The 25,735-nt window shown below is 44.3% G+C and overlaps 1 protein-coding gene across 8 annotated transcripts in view; it reads right to left on the bottom strand.

Moving 5' to 3' along the window:
* Positions 1 to 25,735, bottom strand: part of LOC143039346 (cell adhesion molecule Dscam1-like) — a 283,763-nt gene that overhangs the window by 142,716 nt on the left and 115,312 nt on the right. For 2 of the 8 annotated variants that reach the window (XM_076209263.1, XM_076209878.1), the window contains exons 14-17: positions 22,269 to 22,559; positions 17,688 to 17,807; positions 7,685 to 7,861; positions 303 to 450 (exon numbers count right to left, since the gene is read on the bottom strand). In XM_076209263.1, the coding sequence (XP_076065378.1) occupies positions 303 to 450; positions 7,685 to 7,861; positions 17,688 to 17,807; positions 22,269 to 22,559 (736 nt within the window). Of the gene's footprint in view, positions 1 to 302; positions 451 to 7,684; positions 7,862 to 17,687; positions 17,808 to 19,860; positions 20,146 to 21,272; positions 21,564 to 22,268; positions 22,560 to 23,752; positions 24,038 to 24,473; positions 24,759 to 25,735 lie in introns of all 8 variants that reach the window. The other 6 variants (XM_076209705.1, XM_076209445.1, XM_076209353.1 and 3 more) reach the window with 5 other exon arrangements.

A 25,735-nucleotide genomic window follows, 5' to 3' on the forward strand; every position in this document is an offset into this window, starting at 1 on the left:
ATATATATATATATATATATATATATATATATATATATATATATATATATTTATATATATACACACACACACACAAGTTAAAGAAGGGTTTCCAGTTTCACCACAGTGCAATCCTACTGTTCTATATGGATAGAATGTTTAAAAAACCCAAGAATCAAAACTCAACATTTTTACAAGTAACAGCTGTACATTTAGAAAGAATACAAACAAAAATTAATTATAAAAATTTTCATAGTCTATGATTATACAACCTTTCTGAATATACTGAACATAATCAAGGCCAGTACAGTAAGAGAGACTACCTTGGTTCTGCAGTCTGGTCGATGTTGTGATTATCTTTGCTCCACAGAATGCCAATTGGAGTCTCACCCTCAGCCTCACACTCCAGCACTGCATCTTCATCTCGTCGTGCTGTCTGGTTGCGATATTGGATCTTGAACTGGGGAGGAGCTGTTGAAAAGGTAAAAATTTTACTAAAACATACTAGAATGTAAAATGTTTATGTATGATAATACAATTTTATATATTTTACCAAGTAGTGTAATATTGATGCATTGCTTCTGACCTAGGCAGTGGGCAGGGGAAAGGGATGGCCCTTCATTCACAAAGAGCTCATAAGACAGGAACACTGTACTGTATATACTCGTGTATAGGTCACACCGCTAGTTTGTGGTTGTTAAAGCGGTTATTTATGGTTGACCCGCGGATAGGTTGCACTATTATCTGACAATTTACAAAACCATTCAAACATAAAATAATCAGATATTCATCTTTATTTCAAAACTTTATTCACAAAATTTTAATATCGGAACACATGTAGATTGTCTGACTGTCATGCATGCACATAAGGCAAACTTACATAAAAAATGGTTGCGTTTCTAAAACGATTATCATAAACAAACGAACCTGCCAAAAAAATGTTGTAATCTACTTGACCAGAAAAAATCACAAATTTAACTGTCAACTGGCCATTATACAACAGTATAGAAGAAAATTTGTTTAAGCTGATCTTTCTGCTTTCTCCATCCCCTCACTACCTTTTCTGAAACCCCAAACTCCCTTTTTGCAGGTCTGTTTCCAGGTTTTTCTGCATAATCCACCACTTTTAGCTTAAAACTTACTTCATAGCTCTTTCTCTTAAGGGGATTTTACACGATCAAATGTGTTGGCCAACTCGCTCATCAAACCTCCAACACAACATGTTTGAAGAGTTGTTACACATTCAGACCAAACAGACAGACGAACTCAGTCGGTGCCACAAGGAGAAGGGGCAACATGTCTCTTACTCAAGATGAGGTGATGAAAATTGGGATAGTGATTGCTCTCAATGAAAAGAAAAGGAATCATTCAAAGTGGACAAAGGACTGGTTACTGAAAAGGGACCACATTGCTCATACCAACTTAATGAAGGAGTTGAAATTACACCCAGATAATTGGTGCAATTATATGCACATGAACAAATCAACATATTTAGAACTTCTGAATTTGGTCACTCCATTCATTATTTGTGAAGACACCATTATGAGAAAGTCCATTAGCCCTCATGAATGGCAGAGTGCAACATTGTGTTTTTTAGCAACAGGTAGATTGTTGGAGAACAGTTTGAGTCTAGATGGCATTTTCCCCACTGTCTGGGAGGTGTTGATGGAAAGCATGTGTGGATAACACCGCCATCAGAATCAGGGTCTTATTATTGGAATTACAAAGGATACAACAGCCTTGTGTTAATGGCAGTTGTAAATGTGAACTACGAATTCATTATGGCAGACATTGGAACTAATGATCGCGTATCTGATGGAGGAGTCACTGATAATACAGAATTTGGCAGGCGACTCAAAGATGAAAAACTCTGCATCCCACATTAGTCAATAACAGCAAATTCAGAATGTGTTTTACCATATGTTTTCGTGGGTGATGAGGTATTTGCATTAAGGCCCAATTTCCTGAAACCTTATTCTCAAAAGGACCTAGATAATGAAAGCAAGTATGAGTACTTAACTACAGGCTTTCAAGGGCATGGAGAGTGACAAGAAATGCCTTCGGCATTATGGCTTCCTGGTTTAGAATTTTCCACATTTGCATAAATCTCAAATTGACAAGCATTGAAAAGATAGTTATGGCATCTGTTGTCCTACATAACTATTTGCATAAAACATGCCCTTCAGACTATTCCCCAGAGGAGTGCTTTCATAGGAAGGATAGAGTAAGGAAAGCTACCTTGCTAGGTTTGTCTGCAGATCCTAATTATTTAGCAGGTTTGCAAAATGGTCAATGCTCACAAAATTATCCTGAGATTGCAAAGGTAGCAAGAGATAGATTAAAGGATTACTTTGTAACTGTGGGTGCAATAGCACGGCAAAAATACTTCATATAAATCATGAAAGTAGGTAAGTTAGGCCTAGTCTACAGAGTAATGCACACCTCCAAATCTACACCTAACACAGTATGACTAGAATTATGTAACATATTGTGCTGTAATCTTTCTTCCCCAAATAAATAAGTACAATGATTATGATAAGTTTAATTGATTCATGAATTAAATGCTTCATTTAGACCTATGTATGGCTCAAGTTTAACCTTCAAATCTAGGGTGGTCTCTTGGAATCTTAATGAAATCATGTTTTGTAATCCAGAATTATATGAAAATTCAAATTAATGTACCAAAGAAGTCAGACACACTTTAAAATTCACTGATTATATGAAAGTGCCCATAAAACTGAATAAAATCATCTAACCATAGCAAAAAAAAAAAAAATTAAATAAATAAGAGGCCAAATCCTTACAACTCGCCTCTTCATCAACATAATGCAAACTTGATATACTTTCTTGTGGTATGTTTTGATAAAATTACATATGAACATCTTGTCTTCAAAATACCAGAGTGGGTGTGTATATTTCATCAGTTGATTTGCCCGACTTTTTGGAGATCTCATGTTTTCAAAGTTCCCTTCTAAAAGAACTACAAAGACAGTTGATTTTTTCGTCACATCATCCCGCATGCACTGAGTAAGTTCTTTTAGCTTTCCTTGGAATTCATCCATACCTTTATTTCTTAAATTCCTATTGGAGTATTCTTTTGATTTCACCTTCCACAATGCTATATGCTTCCTATATATGTCAATAAAGTCCACCATAATTTCCCTTTCCTTGTCCTTAACAGAACACGTATCATTCATTTTGGAAATAATTATAATTGGCAATGAACGTGCAAGCTCTGACCCCAAAAGTCAGGCCAGATCAGACATCTGTCCAACACGTTGGTCCAACATGTTTACCCCTTTCACATGTTCAAACATACTCTCAAACATTGTATTAGCCAACATGTTTGACCATGTAAAATCCCCTTTTAAGGGGGTTTTACACAATCAAACATGTTGGCCAACTCACTCATCAAACCTCCAACACAACATGCTTGAAGAGTTGTTACATGTTCAGACCAAACAGACAGACAACCTCAGTCGGTGCCAGGAGGAGAAGGGGCAACATGTCACTTACTCAAGATGAGGTGATGGCAATTGGGATAGTGATTGCCCTCAATGAAAAGAAAAGGAAGCGTTCAAAGTGGACAAAGGACTGGTTACTGAAAAGGAACCACATTTCTCATACCAACTTAATGAAGGAGTTGAAATTACACCCAGATGATTGGCGCAATTAGATGTGCATGGACGAATCAGCATATTTAGAACTTCTGAATTTGGTCACTCCATTCATTACTTGTAAAGACACCATTATGAGAAAGTCCATTAGCCCTCATGAACGGCTGAGCACAACATTGCGTTTTTTAGCAACGGATAGATCTCTGCAAGACTTGAGATTTTCAGCTCTCATCGCAACTAGCACCTTATCTAGGATTATACCAGAAACTTGTCATGCCTTCTTAAGGAACTACGAAGACAGCTGTTTTTTTTTTTTTTCACCACATCATCCCACGTGCACTGAGGGTCAAGTTCTTTTAGCTTTCCATGCAATTCATATACACATTTATTTCTTAAATTCCTATTAGAGTATTTTTTCTATTTCACCTTCCACAATACTATATGCTTCCTATATGTCAATGAAATCTACCATAATTTCCCTTTCCTTGTCCTTAACGGCACATGTATCATTCATTTTGGAAATAATAATAATAATAATAATAATAATAAATTTATCATTCATTTTGGAAATAATAATAATAATAATGATAATAATAATAATAATTTTATCATTCATTTTGGAAATAATAATAATAATGATAAATCTATTTGGCAAAGAATCAATATACATGAAGTGCAGATAATGACAGGAACATAGTTCGAAATAACAATTGCAATTGCCGAGCATAACACAAAAAAGCATATGCGCTTATTTCCAGTGTGGTCCTCATTAGATTGTTATTCTATACTAAGTTACACAGATAACATACGTAGGGGGTTAAGGGGACCGGAGACAGTCATTAGTAATATCAGTCAGTACACATATCACATAAATATTGTTATAGTTTTGCTAATATTACTAAAATGTTCGAAACACAATAAGGAAAATTGCATTAACCCATTCAACAACAAAATAATGCTAAAAGGTAACAAAACAGTATGAGTATCATATCAGAGTAGTACCATTAATGATACACTACATTATTCTATACCTGTATCAACATGTTGTTATGGTGAAGTCTGTCACTGAAGGAGCCGCTATAGATGCTACCTCTGTGAGATTTGAGTATGTATGACAGTTGGAGCCTCTTCTGACGTTCATGCACGGACATCAGCGGGCAAGCTCCGCTCATAAAAGTCATGCCAGATCAGACATCCGTCCAACACGTTGGTCCAACATGTTTACCCCTTTCACACGTTCAAACATACTCTCAAACACCGTGTTGTCAAACGTGTTGGCCAAGATGGTTGACCGTGTAAAAACCCCTTTAGGGTTTGCAGTTATTGGGCCTAAAACTCCGTGCGATCTAAAAAAAAAAACGTAGACCTAACAGTCCAGTAGGCATAATGGAAGTTTATGAAAATAATATATATTTTTTTACGAAAATCTTAAGTTTATTGTTACGTTACGCTACGAAAACATAATTTGCGCACATATAGAAACACAGACAGGTGATGTTCGGTAACGTACGGTAAACAGGTCAAGGTCGCATTGCTTGTAAACACTATAAAACCTACGAAAGAGTTGAAAAAGAGAATATTTTACGTTTTATTGTTTGCTTCTCACGATCCGCGTCACACCTAAGGTCGACAATGACATTTCCCCATCGCAGCTACTTTACGCTGAGAACCTTCGCCTCCCTGGGGAAATTGCCACGCCTGCCGTCGGCGATCCGGATCGTCACGCCCTCCTCCAACTCATCAAGGACACATTCGGCAACACCCGTCCAACACCCCCTCGTCCACCACAACCACAGCCGGAGCACCTTCCCCCGGCCCTGTCTACAAGTGACTACGTCTTCGTCAGGAAAGACTCCACACGAGCTCCTCTTCAGCGCCCATACGACGGCCCCTTCCGAGTCCTCAGCAGATCACCAAAGTCCTTCGTGATCAACCGAGATGCCAAACCGGATAGCGTCTCCATCGACAGGCTCAAGCCGGCCCATCTCCCCATCAATCCCCCTACCAAACCTCCAGGGCCACTACAATACATCTTACAACATGGTCCTAACCCCATCCTCACCACCGAACCAAGTCATTCCTCACCCCCCGAAACACTCTCCCTTCCAAACCAACACTCCCCTCCTGCCCCTGACTCTTCACCATACACAGATCACACGCACACGACAGCGAACCCTTCTCCTTCTCCCACCCCGCAACCACATCCTTCTACAACTGTTCCCGGCACCCCGCAAGATCCTCCCCACCCTACGCCCCCACTCTACCATGCAATGCAACAATTCTCACCCAACCTTATGTCTCCACAGCTCCATACTCAACCGACCCCACCTCGCCAGGCATCTGACTTCGACCACACCACCCTGCATTCGAGCCCCCCTCCATCAAGGCCCTCCTCGCCAGACATACCCCCTGATGGAATGACCACACGTTTTGGGCGAGTGATACGAAGGCCACACCGATTCAACAACGTCGTGCGCGTCGCTCCCTATCTCCCTCGACGCCTGCTCTCGAAGAGAGGGGGAGTGGTGTAGTGACGCAGCCACAGGCGGTCACACACTTCCCATAGTTGGCAAGAGGTGAAAATGAGGTAGCCAATCAGGAGCCAGCAAATGGTTCTCGAGCGGCTAGCGAGAGTGGTATAGTGACGCAGCCACAGGCGGTCACCCACTTCCCATAGTTGGCAAGAGGTGAATATGAGCTAGCCAATCAGGAGCCAGCAAATGGTTTTCGAGCGGCTAGCGACCTCTCTTGCCAACTACGCTGAGCCGCGAGCGACAACATATTACACCTAGACCACACCTTACAGACTGTCAGCTGCGCCCGTCCCACGTGCGGTGTACACGATAAAACGTGTATAACCGCACCTACAAGTAACACACCCCTTCACCGGCTTGACTGGTGATAACCGCAATAATGTAATAATAATAATAGTAATGGTAATAATAATGATAATAATAATAATAATAATAATATCGCTACTCAAACCCGACCTGGGGTAAAACAGGAATTCTCATGCCTTACCTGGGGCTAATCAGGAACGCCCTCTACACGCGGGAAGTGAAATCTACTCACTAACCGTAAATTACACACGTACACCTCTCACGAATATAGCCGCATCCCACGCACAAACATATACACTTCCTTTTTCTTCGACTAAAATTCGTTTCCTTTCTCACTTTCTCTTATACTACATCTTCTCATTTCAGTTTACCTCCCACTAAAGATTTTTCCGTTTTTCCCCCTTTCTCTCCTACTACGTCTCCTACCATTTTCCAAACTTTCGTTGGTGATATAATATGCTCTTCCTCCCGGCATTGGCGCCACCGTCCAAGTTCCTAGCCCAGTTCTCCTAAAGCCACGACAACAATAAGCCCCTAATCGCTCGCAATTCGCCCGGTGGCAATAGCCCTCTTTTATACACTACTATCTTTTCATTTTCCTACAGACATTCTTCCCCTCCCACAAAACCCGATCCCGCGCAAGCGAGGTGGTCTTTTCTTGGAATCCAGAATCCAGAATCCAGAATAGTAGTAGCCACGGCAGCAGCAACAACATCTCGTCCAGTCTTGTAGCAGTCCCATCGAGCCTCGCCGTCATCAGCCGCCACCGCCTCTGACGTTAGGCTCACCGTCCAGCTACGACTGATCAGATCCACTAAGCAGTGGCTATTACTTGTGGTTGTTTTACCAAAGAGATTAGAATAAGAGACCAAAGTGAATTTCATTTTCCCTGGCTTGTTCGAACCAAATCACTACAATTGTAATTGATATATTATTTTCTAGCAGCAATAGTTCAGTTTAAAGCAGTGAGTCGGTGGAAGCCTTTGATATATATTTCTTATGTATACAAAAGGTTTGAAAAGCTTTCCGATGCATATTGTACGAATACCACTGAAATCCCGTGTCACACTAAAATCGCCAATAGTTGCGACTTCAGTGACAGCGTAGTGCTGTCCTTCATATGTCGTGTGGATAGGTCGCACCCCTGATTTTGACGAAATATTTAGTTTAAAAAAGTGCGACCTATACGCGAGTATAAACGGTAAGCATATTCACATAACTAAACAGCTTTGCATAAAGATACATTACCTTGAACTCGTACATAAATCACAGCAGAAAGTCCAGCACCAATGCCGTTGTTGGCTTCACATAAATAGTATCCTTCATGGGACTTCTGGATGTTAGTGATATGGAGGGTGCCATCATCAGTGACTCGTACATTGGGGTTGTTTGATGCCAAATCACGGTAATCTCCTGGCTGGCGGCCTTGTGAAGTGAAGAAGTAAGTCTTAATAAAACATGGTAACCTTATCATAAATAGTCCACTTCAGCAATTACCAATTGTACATGCTTATGAAAGAGAGAGAAAACAAGAGAGAGGGAGTGAATGAGAGTCGATCCTTGTGTATAAGAATAGTCATAATATTCACACACATTCATTGCCTTTGATACTTGTGGTGTTTTATCTACTTACACTAATACATACCCAGTGGCGTAGCAACTGTTTTTGTCGCCCAGGGCGGGTGGTAGATTCACATCCCCGACCCCCCCCCCCCGATGGTGGGGGGGTAAACTTATTCTTTGATATAAAGCAGGAATATTTAACTTAAAATATTTATCTTCTTTGGATATAAAACTCGGGCGTGTCTAAAGCAAAAGTTCCTAGCCTAGGATTTTTCCTAACCTAGGAATTTTGTTTAAAACCTAGGAATACAAAATTCGCCTACCCATCGACCCTACAACATGGCTGCCGCCATAGACCAACACAAATATTAATTTGCTAGATATTCTTAGTTAATTTTGTGCCATTTTATATCAATAAATAAAATAAAGTTATATCTTACTGGTTTCGGGTTTTACCGGCACTCGTATTTCGTAAATTCACACCATCGTTATGTCATACTTTAGTTCATTTTAAAATAGCTGATAAAATCGCTGAAAGCTAGAATAGCGTCTAAAGCGAATGTACATACATACATACATATACCAAGGCTTTTTCCCCCTTCCAAGGGAGGTAGCCACAAAAGGAAAGGCATAAAAACACTCCCACCCATTTCATCCCTAAATACACTCCACACCCCTCCCACCCTTCCTCTCATCTGAGCACCTCCTGGATGACGGGCCATCCCTGAACCCTGCCCACCGCCCTGGGTCAGAAGCAGTGTCGCAAGACACAGCACATCCACAGCAAGGCCGCTTCATTTAATCGGCGACCCCCCCTCTCCGTCCCCCTTTGCATATAAGGAGAGGACGGGGAGAAATCCCTTCGGGCTGCGTCAAAATTTACTCACACATACTACCCCACCCCCCACCCCCCCGCCTATTCCTCCTCATGCAGTCACAACATCATCCATATACAACCATTCTCCACTCACCTCTGTCTTCCGTCCTCTCCCTTCCTTCCTCAACAGACATTCCCCTCTTCCCCAAAGCCCCCTTCACCCCATCCATCCACCTCATCCTAGGACGTCCCCTCATGTTCACTCCCTCCACATCTGCCTTCCATACCTCTTTTACTAGTCTTTCTTCACTCATTCTTTCCATGTGTCCAAACCATCCTAATATTCTTTCATCAACCCTCTCTCCCAAATCCTTTTTCACCCCTGTTCTCCTCCTCACCTCCTCATTTCTCACTCTATCTAGCCTAGTAACCCCCACCATACTTCTCAGACACCTCATCTCAAACACATTCAAACTCCTTCTCTCTTCTTCTCTTATGTTCCACGTTTCTGCCCCATACAGTGCTGTTGGCACAATTACTCCTTCATACAGTCTCCTCTTCGCATCCATTCCCAAATGTCTATTCCTCATTACACTCTTTAAACCACCAAGGCATTTACTCGCTTCTCTCAATCTACATTCTACCTCCACCTTCACTCCACCTTTTCCTGCTACACTTGCACCCAAGTATCTAAAACTATCCACTTCCTCCAGTCGCTCTCCCTTAATGTTCACTTCCAGTCTACTAAAGCGAATGTAGGTTAGGAAAACATTCATAGGCTACGAAAATTTGCTTTAGACACGATCCTGATGCTACAGTTGAAAAATCTGTTTTAAAAACAGTACCATATTACAACCTTAAACTCAATTTGGTATAAAATTTAAGATTTTTGTTAATTTTCATTATTATTATTATTATTATTTTTTCTTCTATTTTTCATTTTTTACCCCATCAACATTCCGCCCCTTGACACGTGCCGCCCGGGGCAGACCGCCCCCCCCCCCTTCGCTACGCCACTGCATCTACCTACACTTATCTTCATTAGTAATATGAGGACACAAATACAGGTAGATCTTTCATTTAACAGCAACCTAAAGCCATCCCAACAAATATGAATTTTCATTAAATGAGAATGCATGAAAAAAGATAATAATGAATAAATGAATGAATAATAATAATAACAATAATAATAATACATACATACACCAATGGCTTTTTCCCCCTTACAATGAAGGTAGCCAAAAAAAAGCATAAAATCCACTCCCACCCATTCCAACCCCACATACTCCACTACCATTAACCCCCCTCCCTCTTATATTGGCTCCTCCTGGATGACAGGTCATCCCTGCATCTTGCCCACTGCCCTGGGTCAGAAGCAATGTAGCAAGACACAGCACATCCACAGCAAGGCTGCTTCATTTAATCAGTGACCCCCCCTCCCTCTCCATCCCCTCATGCAGAAAAAGAGATGGGGAGAAATCCCTTCGGATTGCATCAAAATATCAAATATATAACTCCCCCCTATCCCCCATTCACTCCCTTCTATGCATCTCAACATCGTTCATACACGCCCTATCTTCTGTCTTCTCCCCTCTTTCCTCAACAGACATTCCCCTCTTTCGTAATGCCCCTTTTACCCCATCCATCCATCTCATCCTTGGTCGGCCCCTCATGTTCACTCCTTCCACTTCTGCCTTTCACACTTCTTTTAATCTTTCTTCACTCTTTCTTTCCATGTGTCCAAACCATCCCAATACTCTTTCATCAACCCTATCTCCCAACTCCCTTTCCACCCCCACTCTCCTCCTCACCTCGTTTCTCACTCTATCTAGCCTAGTAACCCCTACCATACTTCTCAGACATTTCATCTCAAACATTCAAACTCCTCTCTTCCTCTCTTATATTCCATGTTTCTGCCTCATACAGTGCTGTCGGCACAATCACTCCATACAAACTCCTCTTAGCATCCATTTCCAAATGTCTATTTCTCATTACACTTTATAATCCCCCAAAGCATTTACTTGCTTCTCTCAATCTACATTCTACCTCCACCTCCACTCCTCCCTTTCCTGCCACATGCATACCCAAGAATCTAAAGCTATCCACTTCCTCCAGTCTCCCTCCCTTAATACTCACTTCCAATTTACTACTACATTCTCTCCTTGTACATCTCATCACCTTATTTTTACCCACATTTGTATTCAACTTCTTCTGAACAGGTCCTGGAGCTGCAACGTCTACGTCGTGGGACCACCCCCCAACCCCAAGAGTTGGGGGCCAATCAGCAGCAACCACCCCTGGCCATCAGCTCTACGCAGATGGCACCGATCCCCAAGGAGGAGCTACGCCTACCTGGGGGAGTACCACAATCCTTTTTTCCAACACACAATGTTACGTTTTTTCTGCACTGAGGGGTCATTTTCCGGCGATCACCCCTCTTCTTCTACTTTTAGCCGGAGATGTAGAGAGCAATCCTGGGCCCACCACAAAATACACATGCCCAACATGCTCTAAACCCATTACTTCGAGCAGACAGACAAAGGGCTCAGTTCAGTGCAATATGTGCAAAAACTGGGCCCACCTCACTTGTACAACACTTGCTGACACAAACCAATACACAAACACTTGGACATGTTCTACCTGCCCTCCAGTAACCCCAATCCCACCTCCCCAACCACAGCCAACACCCTTACCCACTCCCAATTTCCCTTTGCCCATACCCCCGATTAGTACTCCCCTTCCTTTGTCCCCGATCTCTCCTTTCCCCCCCTCTGACCCAGATCCTACACCTTCCCCACTACCACCCCAACCTCAACCCCAAACGGCAACATACAACACATACAAAACACACAACATCAACATATTACAACACAACATTGACGGTATTAACACTAAAAAACATGAACTTGAACACTTTCTTAAACAACACAACATACACATTGCAATTTTACAAGAAACAAAATTAAGACACTCACACAAAACACCATCATTTCATAATTACACCACCATCAGACAAGACCGGACTGACGGCAATGGCGGTGGACTCATCACCCTGATCCACCATTCCATCTGTTTTGTGGACACAAGTGCCACAACCAAAATTCTCCTCCCTACCACAGATAACACAACAGAAACCCAATCCATTCGTATCCGCACAGGCAACAATTCAACACTAACAATAGTTAACATGTACATTCCCCCCCAATCATCCCCCACAGTTCCAAACACCTTCAGACCTCAACTCAGCCAACTAACCTCAATCCCCAACCTGATCATGGGTGGTGACTTCAACGCCAAGTCGTCTGCCTGGTTTGTCGACAACCCTGACACAGACAGAGGGCTTGATATACAGACTCAATTCGACTCATTGACTATCATGAACAACATGCATAATCATACACATATCCCATACCAAGCCCTCTACACTCCCTCCTCTCCTGATATCACCTTTTGCTCCCCCTGCCTAACCCCAACAACATCATGGAGAGTGGTCGGAGCCCTTGGCTCTGACCACCTTCCAATCATCATCACCACCAAAACAAGATGCACCCCAGCTGGCCACAGACACACTTACACCAATTACAAGAGAGCTAACTGGGAAGCCTTTACTGAAGAGACAGAACAACATTTTGAAACACTTAACAGTACACCAATCACAAACATAAACAATGCTGTGCACGCTTTTAATACAATCATACAAAACGCAGACAAGAGATACATCCCTAGAGGCAACAGAAAATCACACAACCCCAACTTCACACCAGAAATTCAAGGCCTCATCAGACAACGTGACACACTTAAACACGATACCCCCACACCTATCCCTCAAAACATAGCAGACCAAATACAAACATTAAACACTGTGATTCCCAATAAAATACATGAACAAAAAACACAAAATTGGCAAAACTTTATCAATACACTTGATCACAAAACAAACACCAGCAAATTGTACAAAACACTCAACAGCATCACACTATCCAACACTAACACTACACGCTCTCACGCAGCAATAATCACAACAACAGATAATCTACCCTCAAACAGACAACAAGCAAACGCACTCATACGTCATTTTGCACAGACGAGCCATCTTACATCTCACCCTGACGACCGACGCACCATTCGACGTAAGAAAGACTTCCCCACAGACTCAGACTATACACCCTTCATAGACAGTCAGACAAAACTCATAATGCATAATCTCAAGCACTCATCTGCCTGTGGCCCTGATAACATAAGCAACATCCACCTAAAACACATTGGACCACAAGGTATACACGCACTCACAAACATTGCAAACTACAGCTATTCACACAACACTATACCCGACATCTGGAAGCATGGTAAAATAATCACCATTCCAAAACCGAACAAAGACCCAACAATCCCAACATCGCACCGCCCAATCACACTTCTCTGCACCCCCTCTAAAGTCATTGAACGCCTAATACTTAAACTTGTCACACCATATATTCCCCTTGCTGACTCACAACACGGTTTTAGGCCACTACACTCCACAAACACTCTTCTGACAAACCTCACACAAAGAATTTTAGATGGCATCAATTCAGATAGGCCCCACCACAGAACCCTTCTTATAACATTGGACATTAGTAAAGCTTTTGATGCTATCCCCCGCCACAACCTAACAAATAAAATATATAACACAGACATGCACAATAACACCAAAAGATGGCTGGCCAATTATCTGGCAGGCAGGAATGCTCATGTGTCATATAATGGCCAATCATCGCACATCAGAAACATTAAGAACGGAGTACCACAGGGCTCAGTTCTATCCCCCACATTATTTAATCTATACATGCATGACTTTCCCACGCCAGACACCTCAGAAATACAAATCTCTTCCTACGCAGACGACATAACAATCACATGCACACATCGTAACACAGACAAAGCTGCAGAAATAATCCAGCCTTACCTTGACACACTCAACACATGGTTCATCACAAACAGACTCAAAATAGCTCCAACCAAATCTACAGCAACACTTCTCACCAACTGGACAAAAGAACACAAATACATACCTCATCTCTACATCAACAACACTCTAATACCACACACAAACACACCGAAAATTCTTGGTGTAACATACGATACATCCATGTCTTTCAAACAACACCTCACAAACATAAAAAACAAATGTACACCTAGACTTAACGCACTTAAGTCAATCACTGGAACAACATTTGGACAAAACAAAGAAACCAATATAACAATATACAAACAATGCATACGCTCAGTGATGAATTATGCGAGTCCTGCATGGGCTCCTAATCTCAGTGAGACACACCACAACACCCTTCAAATCATACAAAACAAAGCCCTAAAAACAATTACAGGCTGCACAAATACATCACCTACAGACCATTTACACCATGAAACAAAAGTCCTCAAAGTCAAGGACCACCTCGACATGAGAGGCACACAAACACTTGCTGCAGCCACCACAAACACATCACACCCGCTACACTACATAGCAGAACACCCACACACACCAAGAAACATTAAAACTACACCCAAAGACCTTTATTACGCACAGGTACTCTCTTCTCTTCCTCCACAACCACCAAATACCAGCCTCCGGAAACATATTCATAATCATATCACTCACCGCTCCATTAACACACTGAAAGACAACACACTGCTGCATGCCAGACCCCCTGATATCCACCCTTCTGAATCCTCTCTCCCACGAAAGGACAGAGTCCACTTGGCCAGACTGCGATGCGGTCACCACCCAGCACTTCTAAGCTACCAGAAGAGGCTGGACGACCGTGTTGTGAACAGCTGCCCAGGATGTAACACTTCACCCCATACCATACAACACATAATGGAAGACTGCATTATACACAATCATGCACGCAAACAACACAACATACACTCTATAAAGGATTTGTGGGAAAACCCAGTTTCGGCTGTGGCCTTCCTTGGGGAGACGGGACTGCTCGGACAGACAGTCTAGGGAACGACAACAACAACAACTTCTTCTGAACATCTTCCCAAACTCTGTCACTAACTTCCTTAATCCCTCCTCTGATCTTGCTACAAGCGCAGTGTCATCAGCAAACATAAACTGGCTTATCTCCCATTTTTCTCCATTTTCTTTAACATTTCCAATCCCCAGCCCATTACCCTTGCATTTACCCATCGCACCACCCCATCCATGTATAAATTGAACAGCCAAGGTGACTTAACGCATCCCTAGCGAAGTCCCACCTTTAGCTCAAACCACTCACTCTCTCCATTTCTAATTCTAATGTGGTGAGTTGGCACCTAGCTGGTCTTTGTCCCTCTGTGTCCCCAAGTATGTGGTGAGTTGGCGCCTAGCTAGGCTTTATCTCTCTGCTTTCCACACGTGTACACCATAGGTTTTGTTCCCGTTTCCTCGCAGTTGGCACCCGCCAAACAGCCAAGCGTGCCCAAGCCAGGTTTGCTCTGCCCCACACTATGCAGGATGGGTCATGTGGTTGCTGCTGTGGGAGATGATTGGCTGGGCACCCAAGCAGCCCAGGCAGCCCAGCAAGCAGAGAGTCACTTGGGCTGGAGGTGCCAGGCAGATGGACAATGACCACTGGCTGGATAAGACACACACACCATGAGTGCAGCACATTCTTGCCCATATGTATGGTATTCTGTTCTCCCCTTAGTTGCAAATAGCCATTTAGCTCCACCACAATCATAGTTTCAAATAAAGGAGACACAGAGCCCTCCATGTTTGTATTAAGCCTCATCCTCGGTACCACTTTACCATACTAACACAGGTTCTACTACTTTCGTAAAAATTCTTGACTGCTCTTAACAGCTTTCCTCCTATCCAATATATCTGCAATACCTCCCGCAGTGCCTTACTGTCTACCCTGTCTAAAGCCTTTTCCAAATTCATAAAGGCCCCAAAAAATATCCTTACTTTTTCCTAAAGATTTCTCACATATCTACCTTACCACAAAAATCTGATCCAAGCAACCCTTACCTGTCCTAAACCTACACTGTTCCTCATCAACTATTCCCTCTGTTCCTCTCCTAAATCTTTCAATCAAGACCCTCCCATAAGCCTTCCCAATTACACTTACTAAGCTGATTCCTCTGAAACTACTACACACTCACACTTGTCCCTTTTTTCCTTGTAAAGTGGAACTATACAGGCACTCTTCCAGTCCTCTGGTACTCTACCCTCTTTTAGACAAACATTAACCAACCTCACCAGCCAGTCTACCTCCCTTTTTGAGACACTCCACATGACACCCATCTAACCCAGGTACCTTACCTACTCTCATCATTTTAATAACTGCTTTCACCTCATCTTTCCTTATTTCTCCTCCATTTTCTTTATTCATAACTGTCATTTTCTCAGCGCTTCCCTCTGCAACTACTTTTCCCCACCTATCCTTCACATTTAGCAACTCCTTAAAATACTCTGCCCATCCTCTTACTGCTGTCTCTTCCATTATCATCTCTCCATCTGCACCTTTTATTTTTCTTTTCTACTTGATTTGCCTCTTCCTCTCTTAATTTCCTTCCAAAACAGCTTTTTATTACTTTAAAAAAATTCTGTCACTCTTACCCCATTTCACATCCACTCCCCCCTTTGCCTCCTTTATCTTATGCTTTACTTTTCTTCTCTTTTGTTTGTACCTTTTATGTGATTCTCTTGTCCTATTTTGTAACCAAACTATGAATGCTCACTTCCTCTCTTCTACAACCTTCTTTATTTCATCATCCCACCAATCACTACCCTTCCTTCTATTTCCTCCCGTCCTCCTGGTTCCACACATCAACTTTGCACACCTTGTGACTCCCTCCTCTATTATGAAATAAAAGCAAAGAACATGCCAGGTGTTCCATCTTTTGCAAAACTGTTAATGAATGCTTTTTTGCAACCAAAATCACTTGGTTTACACTCTGGAGTATCTTTTTTTGTCAATGGTCACTTCAAAAGCACTGTGAAATCATGAGTGATTGTTGGGACTGACCAGTACCAGTATTCTGAAAGGATCAGTGCTGCAGAAACATTACCCCACTAGAAACTGAAAAACACTAGCTCTGATAAATTTCATAAGTTGTCACTTAATTATTTTTTCATTTGCTACAATATTTTTTCTATTGAATATTGCCAGTAAATGTTCTTTCTTTTTTGAAGTCCCAGTAAATGCAAGTCTATGATGGTAGCCTGTTAAATCAAAGGTTAACCTTTTCATGTACAGGTCTACACAAGAATTCTTGAATCCAAAAGGTATACAATCTCCTTCACATCTATGTGAGATGTGTCTTGTATCTTGGCAATTTGGCATCAGAGGGGCAGCATCTAAGTATAATATTGTATCACAAATGAGTACACTTTGAGCTATATGTACTAAGAATAACCAGATAATTCATGCACACTGTACCCTCAGTAATTTGGCATTTGATGTTTTGGATTTCAGAATGATTCAGTACTTTCGGCCAAATACCAAAATTAAGTTAGATAATTTGGGATCATTGCTGACATAATTTCAAGATACACCAGGAAAAAAAAGTCTTGGGTATAATATGACTTTTTTTTTTTTTAATCAAGGCAGTTCTCCCAGTGATTCGAGAAAACATGTTGATAATTCACTGTCATTTTGAAATAACCATCAAATTTTGGCACTCGGCAATTCAACATATTCATGATCTTGAAACCCTCTATCTTCCCAAAGCAATCTTCTGTTACCAAGTCACACAAATGCCACAGAGACAGGACACCTGCAGAAGCAGAGTGTATCTTTCTTCCACAAGTACATGAGCTGTCATCCAATATCCTTCTTCCATAATGCTTACATGAATCAATGAGTGTACAAAAAAAAAAAAAAAAAAAAAATGACTTACCTGCTGCTTTCTTCCATGACAAAGAGGGTTCTGGGAAACTGTCAGCCTTGCATTCGAGTTGTGCATCACTACCAAGAGCAAAGGCTTTGTCCTCGGGCTCAATGATCCAGCGTGGTGGGACTGGTGTGGGAGATTTCATCATTATATAGGAAGTCACAATGTTTTATTTTCAATTTGCAATGGTCTCTTTTTATCTACTTTAATGACATATTTCAGGTTCAGATGATCCACAATATATATATATATATATATATATATATATATATATACTGTATACACATCTATGCATACATATATGCACAATAAATGAAGAGAAATTATGAAAGTTCCTACACTCTAAAAAGAGGCCTATGCAAATTACATATTTCATATATTTCAAAATATATTTCACTTATTTCAGCATGTATATCAACGACACTGACAATATACTGAACAACTATACTATGGACAAAAATTCTTAGTCCAGGCAAGGGCGATGCCAAAGCTAAAGGAAACCAAAGGAAGGGACAGCCACCTTGGCCTGCGCCCCTCCGCAGCCAGGAAAGGAAGGGGGGAGTGTTCTGTCAGCAACAGCCAGTGCTTTTATCCTTGGGGATACTATCGCACCGAAAAGGTGGGCTCAGAGAAGTGGTAAAGGAGAAATTTATAGTAGGCAATAGAACGGAGGGATAGGAGAAGTTCAAAGTGATCAGCATCCTTTTATTTGTGTGGAGATTAGTCTCCTATCACAAAAGAATCCTGAGTGACTCTGGTCCGTAGGGATGTCACTAAAGTCCCTAAAATATCAACTGCATAAGAAAAAATCCAGTCGATACCCCGTACGGCGAGAAGACGGGTTCTCATTGCAAAAGGAGGGCTAGGTAGGTGGATGCTGGGTTTTAGGACCTGGGAGGGGTAGGGTAATTAGGGGGGGGGTTGCATTTTTGGGTAAAAGGGGGGGCCTGACTTCTGGCTACCAGGCAGGCCAAGGTTTTTAGGCAAGCAAATACTGTGATCGTACTCCGGCATCCGTTTACATGTATGGTTGGGCAAAGGTCTTGTGGCAACAAATAACACAAGCAAATGTTTCTCATAATCACACAATTCTTTTTATGTGTACATGCATTTAGGTTTTTAGCAGACTGCTGGTGAATCATGGCATGTGAGATAATGGTATGATACATTGTTTCAGTGGGCAGTCCGTTGTTCATTTCATGTTTGTGCATGATGCTGGAGTATTACACAGGTGCAAAAGCTTCAAGCACAACACACCATGCAAAAAATCTAACATTAAATTCCACATATTACTTCATGCAACCACATGCAAATAAAAAGAAATTAAATCAAATCAACTTAAGAAAATTTCAAAGTAAAAGTAAGAAAACCGACAGGGTAGCTAAATAAACAAACAAGAATGGGTTGTGAGGGAAGGGAAAGGCGAAGGTCTTGGCGGGTATTGTGACTTTTTTTTTTTTCTCCCTGTTCCTTAGAAGGGTTGTGACTTATTCATTTCTCCCTGTTCCTTACAATATCAAGAGATACAGGACACGTTCACAACTCGTTCAAGCACATGTCAATTCGTTTGTTCCTCCCTGTTCCCTCAGAGTACGAAGGGAGAGGACATTCGTCACTCTCCTTCACTGAGACGACTCACTTCGAGATTGTTATCCCAAGAATCCTCCGAAGTTGTCATCCCAAAGGTGCGGTTAGTGGTTACAACACGATTAGGATAAGACACGCAAAAAACCATTACATGTTACGCTTCTGCTTTGTCAACATTGAGAAACTGTTCCTATTGCCAATGTAAAACAAATAACATTAGAGGAGAAAGAGGTGATTACAAAGGCAGGGTAGGTTAGCTCGGGGTAAGAACAGGAGGAGAAGGAGAGCAGAAAGAACAGGAAAAGCCCAAACCCTCGGGCAGAAGAAGCATCACAGTACTGTCCTGTAGAGGTCGAGTTAGCTACACCATAATGAAAAGGCATTTAGCCCCCAGGCTGTCCAAGTAGAAATATGCAAGCCTCTAGTCTGGCTAATAGCTAAAACCCCTAAAAGTAAGAAAGATAAACGTTATCAGGCCGAGGGAAAGAAATAAAAAAGGAGAGAGGGAAAGAGAGAGAGAGAGAGAGAGGGAAGAGGTGCACCGTCCCAGTTGCAGCACGAAGATCAGGTGAGGGCGAAAGCTTCCCCCTACCCTGTACATGAAGTTCCGCTACGTGGGACGCGTTCCCGGCACTGTTCGATACAGTACAAGTGTAGTCGCCACTATGGACCCACGAGACGCTGCCGATCGTCAGCATAGACGTTCGCCCCCCAAAGACATCCATCTGCACTCCGAGGGGAAGCTCGCCGAGCCCGTTATAAGACCACGTAAAATCGAGGGGCTCGTCCCCCGTAGCAGCCACACACACGAGCTGCGCGAAGGAGCCGTCCTCTTCGGCGCTTTTGGGGAACTCGAAGGGGACGATGGAGGGAGGGGCTGCAAAGAGGAACACAGGGTCGATATGCGGGATCTTTCTACAAGAAACGAAGAACTTTCATTTTCTTCTTCCTCTACTTGATGGCCTCGATGGCTGCGGATGGAAGAGTGGGTCCGGCGTCGTCGTCTAGTAGTGGATGACAAACTCTAGCGGGAAGGGTTGAACTAGGTGACTCTCTGAGGGCCAGTCTTCATACCCGTTCTCAGAGTCGTGGGTCTTCAAGATTATATGTGTATATCTATATAATTCATGGGTATAAGGAGAAAATACAGAGCGTGAGATTAAGAAAAGATAAACTGTGGTATAACAATCATTCGTCTGGCGACAGGTGAGAATGTAGCGCTTGACAAATGACATGAGAATCATGACCAGCCCAGACGATAGACGGACAGACACCCATACACATACACACACACTCGCGCGCACGCACACACACACACACACACACACACACACACACACACACACACACACACACACCTCACGACCAACCTAACACCTCCACCCAGGGCAATTGGTGCTACACTCAGGTCCAGCCCTTCATGAGGTCACGGGAGACGAGAGTGGGTCTGACGTCCGTGGATCCTGCACGGTTCGACGCCACACACGAGTAGCAGCCAGCGTGTTTCACACGAATGTCGACAATTTGCAAAGTGCTCATTTTGTCGTCGACGTTTGAAATGGCTATTCTGTTGTCACTCGAAGGAGAGAGAACTTGGTCGTTGAAGTGCAACGTGAAGGTGACGGGGACGTCGCCTTTCTGCAGGACGCAGTACGCATGCGCGAAGTCGTCTTCTTGGACCTTCAATCCTTCGAAGTCGATGAGTATGAGTCGAAGTAACTCTGCAAGCGAACATCAGTATAATCGAGCTGGTCTTTTCTCCTTTTCCGCCACTCCAGAACGGTGCTTGAAACGAGGGAAAGGTGAAATTCTCGGAAACGGAAACGAGAGGGGATGGGAGGAAGTGAGAGGGAGCAGGAAAGAGAAGGGACCCCATTCAAAAAAATGCGACAGTCATACAAGCGTTTTGTCAGCAGTTGTATACGGTTCGGTGTGACCCAGGGTGAGGTCATGGTGCTCTGGGTGGTTTGAGGGGAACCAAGACTTCGGGGAAAAGGGGAATACCATGGACGACAAGTTTGGCCGTGACTTCTGTTGACCCGGCGGCATTGGTGGCCGTGCATGTGTAGGTCCCCTGGTTATGGGACCGAACGGACTCAAGAGTAAGGATGCTCGAACGCCCGATCTCGTCTATCTGAACCCCACTGTCCGGTAACGGGAGAAGGGGCTTCCCGTTCAGGAACCAAGAGAGAACGACGGGGCGGTGGCCCTTCTGGAGAACGCAGTTGGCCTGGGCGAAGTCTCCTTCATTGAAATCGTTCTGGCCGAAGTCCATGGGAATGAGGAGAGGGGAATCTGTGGATTAAGGGGAAGATCTCACGAAATGCTTAGTTTTCTTTCTGATAACCACCACCATCCCATGCATGCGTGCGCACACGGAGGAGGGTAAAGATTCCTCGACACATCACAATCATGTTCCAAACCGCGTGCAGGATCTACCGTCGAGACCGCCTCACGGTTATTTTGTAACCATATCCGTGTGGCGGTGAATTATTCAAGTCATCATATAGTGACCCCTTTCCTTCCCCCCCCCCAAAAAAAAAAAGCCTAAGATCTATTGATGACGTCATGTCGTTTCCTATGTCACGACGCTTTGCTACCCATGTCAAATCATGTACCGCTTTCAGTCGCAAAATTACTGAAATGTCTGTCGCTCTTCAGTTCCGCCATACTCTTAAGGAACAAGGAGAAACCGGAGGGTTCTGGGGAAGAAGAAGAGGAGGAGGAGTAGGAGGAGACCTGGAAGAAAAGCGAAGGCCGGCACACACAAAACAAGACACCTTCGTCAAAGTTCCTAGCCCGAAGAGAAACCAAGCACCGCCACAGGTCTTGCCGCACAGAAGAAACCACAGCCGAACGAAACCGCCTCCAGCGCTCAAATCCAAGCCGCAAACACAGTAGCAAAAGGAAGAAACCGGCGGGGAGCTCAAATATTGGGGGTGGGGAAAAATGGGGGGGGGGGGCATATACTGAGACTGGTTTCAAGGGAGGATTACCGACCATTGACGGTTAGGCCGACGGTGACCGAAGCTTGACCGGCAACGTTGGAGGCGCGACAGGTGTAGTTGCCCTGGTGGTGGGCGCGGACGGGCTCTACGGTCAGGATGCTGGTCTTGCCTCCTGCCGCAGTCAGAAAAGTCGTGCCCTCCGACTCAAGAAGAGGAGCGCCATTGAAGAACCACTCTATCGTGATCGGCCGATCGCCCTTCCGGAGGACGCAACTGGCCTGAACGAGGTCGTCCTCGTAAAAGGACGAGGACCCCAGGAGGAGTGGGAGGATCTGGGGAGGTTCTGTAAAAGGACGTCACGTGGGTTCGAGGGAGACATACATCAAAAGTAGCTAAATAATACGAAGTCTGTCGCGAAGGATTGCAACTTCAGTAGACCGCATACACCGATGAACTGTTGGGAGACGGTCACAGTACTACTGACGGCAGCCTGGGAGAATTCGCCATCACATCTGGGAGACCCCAGCATTTCGACCGCGAAGGGACCACCGACAGACATCAAAGGTCCGAAGGGGGGAGGGGTTGGTCTCGTCCTGAAGAAGAAACGCTACCATCGGCACCTGCATCACCACCAACTTCGTCGGGTGGTGAGCCCGTCCTACCCTACAACGATCAGCCTGACGACGAAGGCCAGTGCGGACGTGGGTGCCGTGATACTGCGCCTTCAGGATGTCGATGGAGAGGACGCTGACTGCCGACCTCGATAAGGGGCGGACTCCGCCTGAGGACTGTACGGGGATCCCCCTCAGGGACCACACCCCCGTTGGTCCTTCTTGGCCACCAAGCACGTGGCTGTGGTCGAGTGTACACATTCAGTTTTCCGAGGACGAAAGGAACTGTGACGGGCGGGTCTGCAGCAAGACGGACAACAAACCAAAACTTAAACTGTACTTAATTATTTTAACGGTTTTAACGGTTTTTAACCGTCACGCGGGATTTAAAAGTGTTTAGACGGGCCATTGACACACGAAACTTTGGGCCAAGTGGGGTTCAAAGACGTGGGCTGTGGGTTGGAAGGGATGTAGGATCATTACAAAGGAGGAGGAATGAAGAGACGGGGACGAGGAGAAGGAACAATAAAAGTAAATGGGCGATAAATGTTGGATAACGAACAAACCAAGTACTTTTGTGTCTCAAGGTGAGTGACTCATCGAAAGGACGCTCTGTGATTTCGAAATTGTTTTACAATGAGAGAGAGAAGGGGGAAGAGAGACGAGAAAGAGAGAGAGGTGAGGGTGGAGGGCAAGCTTTGCGTGAGATGTTCTTAAGAAAGCCTGAATGACACTACAAAAGGAAGAGGTTGTTTCCAGAAGAAGCCTCGAACTTAGTGTCAAAGTAAAACGATATTACGTCACGTCGTCTTGAAAGTTTGACGACACCGACTGGGGGTAAAACGCGAGGACGGGAGGGGAAGAGAGGATGAGGAGGCTAAGGGGGAGGAGGAGGAGGAGAAGCAAAAGGTTTGGGCGCAGCTACCGTGAACGGTGAGGGCCGCCGAAAATCTATCCTCGCCGGCCACGTTGGAGGCCAAGCAAGTGTACTCCCCCGAGTGTTCATGCGTGAGGGACATGATGTTGAGAATGGAGGACCGTCCTCCCATTTTGAGGGTCTCGATACCCATGAAATACGACACGTTCCTCCCGCGGAAGTACCACGTGATATGCAGGGGTGTGTCCCCATCCGTCACGTAACACATGACCTGGGTGTCACGTCCGGAACGAAGATTGTCCTCAAAGACAAACGGGCGAATCCTCGGAGGTTCTGTTGATGAGGGAGATCGTAAAGTGTCAACTTTGAAAGGGAGTGAATGAGAGAGGATTGATTCGGAGACCGGGGGAGAGGGTGGGAGAAGAAGAGAAAGAAGGAGAGGGAGAGAGAGTGTCTCCTAGGAAACGAGCAAAAGCAACTGAGAAATCTACATATTTCTATGTATAAACATCTCTACGGTGTGTGTGTGTGTGTGTGTGTGTGTGTGGTGTGTGTGTGTGTGTGTGTGTGTGTGTGTGTGTGTGTGTGTGTTCCGATGACCAGCCATGCTGTAAAAAAAAATGATCGTGTCAACCAAATAATATTAGCGTGAGGGGAACTGAGGGGAGAAAAGGAAAGGAGAAAGTTGGGGCGACGCGCTGGATGGGCGAGGGGTTATAGAGACCCTCAGGGGGCGAAGGGCGCTGTCGCCCACGACAGGCGGTCGTACCGTGGACCGTAAGACTCGCAGAGTACCGAGTCTCTCCGACCATGTTGGAAGCGACGCATGTGTATTCTCCGGAGTGTCCGTGCGTGGCCGAAGTAATACTGAGGATGTTCGACCGCCCACCCACTTTCATTGTGGCCACGCCCATGCTGTGGGACACCTCACGCCCGTGGAAGAGCCAGCGGATGGTGAGGGGCGTGTCCCCCTTGGCAACGTAGCAGACGAGCTGGGCGTCCCTGCCTGCCTCGATGTCGCTGTCGAAGCTGAAGGGGCTGATCTCGGGAGGTTCTGTAAGCATATCGGTTAAAACCGTTATTTTTTAACGGTTAACCGCTGTAACGAATTGTCGGCAGAGTGAGGATGGCCGGGGGATTGCCAGGCCGGCTCGACGAAGGACGTCCCCGGGCGGACCGCCTCCCGCTTCAGAAGGAAGATCCGGTCGCAAAGACAGAAAAACAACAGAAGGGCATTTCGGAGTCATCAGTAATATACACATATATTGAAACACCAAAAGAGAGTATACAGATGTCACGTCACCACCTACTGGTTTACCATGAAGTCACAAGCCGTGGACTATTCGTGACGTCACACGACGTCAGCAACCACTGATGTCAAAGGTTCTCTAGCGATCATGACGTCACAAGCGTGACGCCATAGGAAGGGAAGAGAGGAAGCCAGTAGCAAAGAGGTTCTTACTCCACGAGCAGGCGAAGTCCGGGCAACGACGGCGAACCTCAACTTCGGCGAGATCCCTTAAGGTTCCTGGGTACTTAGGAGGCCATTCAGCCATAACCTAACCCCGCCCACTGCCGCTTAGCCCTACTACTGCAGTGCCCGCCGTGTCAACACGTATCTTGGCTCCTCAAAGCCCTTACCGCTACACCTTTGAGAACAGGGTCGTCCTCAACCCTCCTGAAGGAGGGAGCGCCTTCGAGGAGCGCCTAAACCTCCTGCAAATCCTGACAAAGGAGGAGGAGGAGGAGGAGGAGGAGAGTGACTCTGCTCCTTACATGGGATAACCCCGCCAGAGGGCGTCACGGCTAGTGAACAAAATATCAAAACGAAAAGGAAAGGAACAGAGACAGTCATCTTGAAATATATGGGATTCGCTCAACGGCCGTGTCGTCGCCTTCGTCGTCGTCGCCGTCGTCTTCGATCTCAGACCAACGAGCATATCAGCCTTTGGTTTCGATGCACACAAAATGTTTATATTTACAAAAGTGTGTATATATATACATACATACATACATATATATATATATATA

This window comes from Oratosquilla oratoria, chromosome 1 (genome assembly GCF_046742065.1).
Source record: "Oratosquilla oratoria isolate Oo_2021 chromosome 1, ASM4674206v1, whole genome shotgun sequence".
In the NCBI taxonomy this organism is placed as follows: domain Eukaryota; kingdom Metazoa; phylum Arthropoda; class Malacostraca; order Stomatopoda; family Squillidae; genus Oratosquilla; species Oratosquilla oratoria.